Genomic DNA, 8,069 nt, shown 5'->3' with positions numbered 1-8,069 from the left:
TAAGCAAAACAAAACAAATATCCCAAAGAGAACAGGTTTCAAAACCAGGCCCTCGGCATGGCATCCCAGTATCCAACCTCGGAGCCATGCTGGTGCTTGAAAACCCTTTGCAAACAGAACCTATGCAGACCTCTTGTCGGGGTAAGGAATCGTGTGAACTTGTGTAACAGTGTTTTTGATAATTAGCGGCCTGGCATCAAAATGTGTAGCAAGTGGGTCATTGCATGCTTCTAACCCATTATGAAAGGCTTGGCCATAATTATTGACCATCAGCAACAGCATAAAAAAAGGGCACGTAATGCCTTACAGGTGCGTAGCGGGTACCGTGCTACTCTGAAGTACGTATAATGTAGCGGCTGCTCCCCTACTTGACAAAAATTTTGACCTATGGCATAGTGGATGCCATTGCAAGTGTACCTGCTGTAGTTGCCCTGAGCTGTTTAAAAAGGCTCCAGAAAGGCTGCTCTTCCAACTTTCACTGTGATTGTGCTCCGTGTTCTGTGCAGGCCTGGTACTTTTTTTTTTTTATATCTGTGTTCTCACACTCTTGGATGTAACGACTGAAGTGTCCACTTTTGTTGAATGACCCTTCGGTGGCAGGTTTTAATTTTGGAACTAATAAACCATACTTTTTTCACGTATAAATTAAGTCGCACAGGTTGCTAAAACTTAAACTTGACATTGTTCTGCCCTGCAGCATCTTTGGCCTTCCTCGGGTCCATTTTGTACTTCTTCAGCAGCATGTCATGCGGTATTTGTATTCCCCGAGAACTGAGAAAACAGGTGTAACGGTAAAAGGTCACGGGGTTCAGTTCGATGCCATAGGTTTCGGAGTGTTCAAACGTCTTCTGTGCACTCCTGAGGTCGTCTGCATCACCTGGAAGGAGAGAAGTGCAAGTCGTGTGACATTCTCCAATGGCAGTTGTACAAATGTGAAAGAGTGGCTGGCCTACATTTGTACTACTCAACACTTCAGTTGTTCAGCCAGTTTCTTCCTTGCTTAAAAGAGGCCCTGCAACACTTTTGAGCATGGTTGGAAAACGCTACAGATTGGTAGTCGAGACTCCCGAGACCACGCGAGCCGAATACTGTAGTACAGTAGTGCAACACGCGGCCTGAAATTCACGCTCTTGACAAATGAGGCTACAAGCTCAAAAATCACTCGTCACTGCCATTGTATGAGCCGTTCATGGCATGCTTTGTCGTTACTGGAAGCCACTGCGGGCGGCCGCGACTTGTCCAAGCGTGCGTTCGTAATTGCACTGACAAGTCATGTATCGAAGAAAAAAAAAGAGAAAAAGTGCTTGAGGTCACGATTTTTGTTTCTGACGCACTTTCTTTTCCCATGCGATCCCTTCCTCCTTAGCTTCCACAGCTTTTATCGGGACGAGAGCATGCAATTTCTGCGTGCAACAAATCTTTGCGACTCGGCTTGTACTGGACAGATTCTAAAAATATTTGCGGCGGTGAATTCGTGAGGTAATAAGCTTTTATATTTAATCCATTCTATGGCTACTTATAAAAAAACTGCACGGCTCCTTTAAGGGTCGTTACCGATAGTCTAGGATTTATTAAGACTTTAAATTTTGATATTGGGTCTATTTATTCATTTCATTGCTTGGAGCTGTTGAACACTTTGGTCACACAGTCTTGCAAGATGTAACTGCCCTTAGCGCCCCAAAAGCTTTTTGAACTGCCTGTTCTGACGTATAAAAAGAAAATAGATTATCTTCTCATTTTATCCCTCCATGGCAGTTGCATTGTGCTCTAAATATATTTACTGCAATTGCAGACAGTAGTGGTAACATAAAAGGGATACTTTTGCAGGGTTCAGAAGATTGAACCCAGCAAGCTAACTTTTCCCCCCATTATCTTTTGCAGATAAGCAAGAACTATGTGCTTTCGGGTAGTCGTAAAGTGGATAAGAGATTGCATTGAAACCCTGTATGTAACTTTCGCCAGAAAATGGACGTTATAAGTACACGGTGGCACTCTCGCACCGAAGGTCAACAGACATCTAAACATAATCTCCGAGTTGTACAGCGCAAGTTGGACGATAATGCAAGGACCAGACTGCACACGAAGCTCTGCACGTTGTTTGGTCCTCTGTATGTTGTACACTGTTGTGTGTCGAACCCCTGTGCTACACAACCTCGAGCAAGCCTAAATTTCCGGCGACCATAATGCACAATATCTCTGGCAACAACAATTCCTAGGCTATTGGACGTCTTCACGATTCTGTACGACAATACGTAGCTAAGTGTTCCAAGACGCTCATGTACAAACACTGCAGCAGGGGCAACTCTGGCGATCGACTCACAGTAGAACTCCAGGAGAAAGCTGAGCACGAGGCCGCAACACTCCGGCATGCCCATGCAGAGCACGACGTTGAGCAACCTCTGCACCATGTCCACGTCGCACCTGTCGACGGCGTACGAGATCACCGAGCTGACTTTCTTCTCGAAGAAAGGCTTGGCCCGGGGACGCAGGCGAGCCACCTCGACCAGTTCGGAGGCCGTGGCGTGATAGCGTCGCCTCTCGCTCAGGAAGAACACCTTCCACACGTTGGACAGCGGATGGAAGTAGCCGCGGTCGGCTAGCCTCTCGCACATGCGAGCCAGAAGCGTCGCTTCCTCGACCATGTCGTTCTTCACCATGTGCGCGGCGAGGAACGTGAGCAGGGAGCATATTTTGACGCGGTGAGCCCTGTGGGACACGAAGAGCGCCTCGAACTTGAGTATCGCCTCGGCCGCGCGGCCCGAGCGCGAGAGCGCTTCGGCGTCGTAGTGTTCGAATCGGAGCGCGTCGGCGGAGACGATCGGGTAGACGGCGTCCACGACGTCGCGCACCTTTCGTACTCCTTCCACGTCGCCCTCTCGGGCCAGCGCCGAAATAAGCACCGTAGCCGTCTTGGAGCTCGGATACCTCCGTTGGTCGGCCCCGAACGACTTCACGATCAGCGCTAAGGCGTCCGCGAGTCTTAGCGCATCGATCAGCTGCAGCAACTGGGCGTCGAGCGTCACGTCGCACGACTCGAGCGCCAAGTCACAGTGAGCTCTTCTCTTTGCCCTACTAGGCACGTTATCCGAGTTCGCGCCTCTGTCGGAGTGTGCGAGTCGAACACACAGCGCCCACTTTGCGCGGTCGACGAGGGGACCGTTGACAGCAGTCGCTTCGTAGTTGATTTGCTTGATAATCGTGTAAATCGATCTTACGAGTAACATTGCTGCTCTTTATCCCGGTAGATCGTCAGGAACGCTTACTGCGCATCAAATAAACACGGCAACCAAGAACGTAAACAACGAAAGCCATTGCTAGCAGACTGACCACGCTTTTCGTGTTGAGTAGGCTGACGATCTGTAGCCGTAGTTGACATTCGTGACTGTCATCGCCAATTACACTTTTATCAACTATCGCACAATATTAAAAGCCAAAAAATTATAACTAATAGTTTAAATTGTATTTTTGAATAGTTGTTAAAGTTTTGTTGTTATATAGTTAATATTTATTTACGTCAGATGCGGTTTTGATAAAGACGAGTGAAACGGTGTCAAACGTCAAGAGAGAGTAAAAAATGGCAAAGGCGTCGATGTGAACGTCGCATTTTAGCGTGTTTTATATTATTTAAATTCAACAATGAACTCGATCACCGACAGTCTCATCAGCTGGGTACGTAACACGAACTGTAGTTATCGCAGTTGCATGCTTGTAATCGCTTTTCCTTCGTTACCTGGTCCCGCCGTTGAAGCTTGAACAGGGGGTGCCTGTGGCATACATCCTTGTTTAATATGGGCCAACACTGGTTGGCGTGTTCAACTTCTTTTAGACTGACGCACGGCGCACGAAGTTTACACAGTACCTCTGTTTTAAACTGCTTTCTCGTGGCATTCTGTGCAGCTTCAGACGTTCAACGTTTCTGCCCCGCACAAGACCGTCGATCAGTTGTCCGACGGAGTCGCGCTCGCTCAGGTGCTTCACAAAATGTAAGTTGATGCACCCAATTTCCCGGTGTGTGTACCGTTGCAGTGATCCCCAGGTTACCTCTTCTGTTGTGAAGAACTCGGTTCTAGTTAATACAGCGTTCACCTCTGTGGCGAATGCGGAGGTTGATGTCACCGTGGCGCGCTTTCTACTGCACCGAACTAAAGAAGCGACGTCGCCACCGATTGCCCTTTACGTTGACTTTGCGTGCCTGCGTGCTTCCTACACAGCGGGATGTCTTGATGATCTATTTGTCGCAGTATCGTGAGTGGCAAGGCGGTAGAAGTACCGTGTTAAACATATACGTGTTCAAGTTCGTACGTAAACAAAGTCGCTTTCGCTGATTAAAGGTGAGCGGCAACCTGAACTCAATGGATAATAACAACGGAATTAATGACAAAACAATTACAAAAAATGTGGAGATAATGGAGACCGCGTGATTTGAACCTAATTTATATCAGGGATCATCGGTACATTTGCGCTCTATACATTAAAGCTGTTAACGACTTTATGCTGTTATGAAACTAATTCTCGCAGTAATAAAAGTCGCGAAACGGCAACCCGGTAGTGTCAACATTACGGCGAGAGAAAAAAAAAGACAGAGGTGTGCATTTATTTTAACTTCATACAATGCCCGAATTGTCTAAAAGAACGAAATTGTTTCCTTTTCCTTTAACACAAGAGTGAACAACGGCATTTGAATACTAACATTTATCTATTTACAAGTTTTATGCATTGGCTAACTAGTATATTGTTGGCTTTTTGCCTTGAGGTTTCTTCCGATCATGATGTGTTGGTGGTGGGTCGATGTATCGTTCAACAACTCATTCAGGTGTCGCATCCGTATCACAGATCCATCCTTAATTGTGTGATAACCGAAAATATGTAGAAACTATTGGTCTCTTATTGTGCTGCTTTCTTCTATTCTAATAGCACCACTGGACTCTAGTGGGTCTTGAGGAAATTTTACTAACGGTCTTTTACTGAAGGAAAAATCTTGGGAGCCTGGCCTCGCAGCTCATCATCATTACCATCATCATAATTTATTGAACCCTTAAAATCCTTATACAAGGCATTACAGAAGGTGGGGAGCAAACAGATATCATTAGGACATGTCGTTTTACAATTGCAGTGCTTAAAAAATAACAGTGAAGCAAATATACATTGCACGGCATTGAACACAAAGATAAAGCAAATTATGAAAGTTAAGAATTATTATGTGCGGTTGGTTGCTAGACGCGAACACAGCTGAGACAGCCCCATGAGCCCGCCTGCAGTTTCTGAAGGCAACTGATTGTTTTCTCTCTCTCTCTTTTACTGCAGTGTTCTCCTTTCTCTGCATAGGGTAGAAAACTGAACATAGCCTAGCGAAACTCCTCTCTCATTTGCATTTGCTACACGAGCTGGTGTAATAGACTACGCCGTCAAAGCATGTGCATGTTTCACTTCGTCTCCCACAGCGACCCCGACTTCTTCGACTCGTCCTGGCTGTCGAAAGTCAAAACTGACGTGGGAAGCAACTGGCGGCTCAAAGTGAGTCCTTGCCCACAATCTTCAGTGCAGTAATTCCACAGAGGGGTTTCAAAGGAATGTCCACATTTTCTTTTCAAACCTTTCAGTTCAGCAACCTGAAGAAGATTCTCAAGGCGATCATCGACTACTACAATGAGGTACGTCAGCCTACCAGATGCGGAAGCGACAGCACTTGGTTATGTGAAAGAAAGCCCTTAACGAATTGTTGAAGAAAGCCCGTTCAGGCGTTACCTGTGAAGAACTTTCTGTTAATGTGTATAATTTGCACAGCATTATTCAAAGGTTCTCAATAATACATTGCAACGAAGTTAATGTCATAATAGCTTCATTTGTGTGTTTCATAGTGATTAATCGTAATAAAGTTTCAACTGTATTTTTATTTATCTGGGAGTCGTTCATGTTGTTTCTTAATGCGAAGCGTTTCTTTGCATAGTGCCAACAGTTTTGGCATCTATTTATCTACATATCTATCAATTTACCTATCTAACCACCTCTTTCTAGGTGGCACATACAGGTGATTGACACTTAGTATCTGCACAGGAATGGTGAGAACACTCATGGGTAATTTTAACCCATGAGCGTTAAGAAAAAGCTGGCATTGTCTGCATTGACCCAATGAATCGAACCCCAGCATTCTCTGTGGCAGCCATCTATTCTACCACATGCCAGGTCTCGGAACTAGTTTTCCTAAACCTTAATGTTTGGGAAACGTCAGTGGTGGTTGCAGTGCTGGCTATTTCATTTTATAAACATTATATATCTACTCCTATGATACAGCCGTCAGGTCGGTTTAATGTCAATTGTAATTATGTTCCATGCACAGAAGTGGATTTAGTAGCAGTGTCCAGAGCTACCATCCTCGCGAGCAGCAGTGCTTTATATCAGCTTATTACTTCTGGTGTTGCTAATACTCATGTTCCAGTTGGCATTATTGCACAGGTGTAAACGACTGGTTGTATAGACATCTGCAACTGTTCTAGACATGTCTGTGCATGCAACATTTGTACATATATTTAGTGTAATTTCAGAAGGTGTCGCTCGGTAAAAAAATACAACAGGGTGACCTTCCCTCTGTAGGCTTTGCATAACGTCGATTCCAAAGGTACGTGAGATCTGCAGAGTTTTTCCATAAGTAAAATCAAACCTCAATCTAGGATTATAGCGAAATCACGTTTTCGAGTACATTCATTTTGAGAAAAAAAAATAATATACTTTTGACGTGGTTTCCAGGTGACAGCACATTGAAAGTGGTAATGGCCTCAGTAAAGTGGTGATATACAACCATACTCTGCAAAATTAAGTTATATGAAGATGCATTTCTTATGCAAGGTATTGAATTCACCAAGAACCTCAATGTAATGCTCTTTGTGACTGATTCATATAACTATTATAAACACATTGTCTACAAAGTGCCTAAAAGGGCTAAGAAGACCTTTGTTTCTTCAGGTTCTGTTCCAGCAAATCACAGAGTTCCGCTTCCCAGATGTCGGTGCCATTGCAGAGAGAGGAAGCCGTGACGAAATGGGACGCCTCCTGCAACTGATCCTTGGGTGTGCTGTAAACTGCTCCAGGAAACAGGGTTGGTTGGCCTTTCAACTAAGATTGTTGGGATTGCTGACACAATACTCAGTAACAAGTTCTCTTGGCAATGCTGTGAAAGCTACATAATCGAAACACATGCCTTCTAGCAGACTAGATTCAGTGACGTAATTTTTTTGACAATTTTCTCATTTCTCTTTCCCACATAAGTGCTGCTTTACTTATTACTAGACTAAAACAGTTACTGGAAGTGACTAATCAAGGTGAACTTGGTCTTACATAACTACAGTTATTTCATGTAGTATAAGGAGCCCTTACATGACTTTGAAGCATGGGGGTCATGGCATCTTAACCAAGTAGCTCAACTGTAAGATGGTTGTAGGAATCGTGCGTTGCATAAGCCTCATAAAGCTAGTGGTAGATTAAGCTAGCGTTGTTGTGCAAATTTTCTTCAGTATTTTTTGGCAAATTTGATTATTGTGAACTGAGTATTCATATGTGGAACCTTTAGGTTCTTTTAAATTTTATCGGGTGTTGCTTCATCCCCCTGTTTCACCTTTGCCTGCTTAACGCCCGAGAATCATTCCGTGTAGTCGGTCACGTCTGGGCTCGACTGTGAATGATCGATTGATGGGAGTGCATGAATCGGGCTGGTCTTCAGAAATTGAAGCAGATGAGGATGTTGAACAAGCAGTTGTTGCCAGCTCGTGATGGTTCAAATGACGAGGTCTCACAGTTCTTGTCTGCGGCATTAACAAAAAGTGTTCCTTGGAGCTTTCGCCTTTGCAGCGAACGTTTCTGTGTGGTTGCATTTTTCGGTTGCCACCAGGTGGTGACACTAAGCTGTCCAAGTCCAGTCTTTGCAGCGAATGTATATATTTTTTTTCATGAACGAGTCCCTGTTCATGTTTATTTCTTAAAATTTATGTATGTAGTGTTTCCGAGAAATACATAGACAGATGTGAACGAAAAAATGCAAGCTTTCTGGTAAGTTTTTGAAGAGTGGAGTAGTGGTA

General features: G+C 44.5%; 2 protein-coding genes across 3 annotated transcripts in view; one reads left to right on the top strand and one right to left on the bottom strand.

The window, feature by feature from the left end:
- Window positions 1–573: 573 nt before the first annotated feature.
- On the bottom strand, window positions 574–3,356 carry LOC119181329 (uncharacterized). The gene is made up of 2 exons (XM_037432543.2): window positions 2,321–3,356; window positions 574–877 (listed from the first exon to the last, which is right to left on the bottom strand). The coding sequence occupies exons 1-2, from the start codon at window positions 3,222–3,224 to the stop codon at window positions 663–665; spliced, it is 1,119 nt and encodes a 372-aa protein (XP_037288440.2). The 5' UTR covers window positions 3,225–3,356; the 3' UTR covers window positions 574–662.
- Window positions 3,357–3,539: 183 nt separating this feature from the next.
- Window positions 3,540–8,069, top strand: part of LOC119181330 (protein Hook homolog 3) — a 34,968-nt gene continuing 30,438 nt past the window's right edge. For both annotated transcript variants that reach the window (XM_037432544.2, XM_037432545.2), the window contains exons 1-5: window positions 3,540–3,669; window positions 3,898–3,983; window positions 5,442–5,514; window positions 5,601–5,651; window positions 6,961–7,093. In XM_037432544.2, coding sequence (XP_037288441.1) covers window positions 3,637–3,669; window positions 3,898–3,983; window positions 5,442–5,514; window positions 5,601–5,651; window positions 6,961–7,093 — 376 coding nt within the window. In that variant the 5' untranslated portion in view covers window positions 3,540–3,636. The remainder of the gene's footprint in view (window positions 3,670–3,897; window positions 3,984–5,441; window positions 5,515–5,600; window positions 5,652–6,960; window positions 7,094–8,069) is intronic.

Source organism: Rhipicephalus microplus, chromosome 10 (genome assembly GCF_043290135.1).
Source record: "Rhipicephalus microplus isolate Deutch F79 chromosome 10, USDA_Rmic, whole genome shotgun sequence".
NCBI lineage: Eukaryota > Metazoa > Arthropoda > Arachnida > Ixodida > Ixodidae > Rhipicephalus > Rhipicephalus microplus.
The sequence above is the reverse complement of the archived record's forward strand: the minus strand, read 5'-3'. Positions and strand labels throughout refer to the sequence as shown.

Excerpts from the sequence above, each read along its gene's own strand:
- LOC119181329 (XM_037432543.2), bottom strand. The coding sequence starts at position 3,224 with ATGTTACTCGTAAGATCGATTTACACGATTATCAAGCAAATCAACTAC. Across the intron at positions 878-2,320 it reads CTTTCTCCTGGAGTTCTACT|GTGATGCAGACGACCTCAGG; the intron begins GTGAGTCGATCG and ends CTCTCCTTCCAG.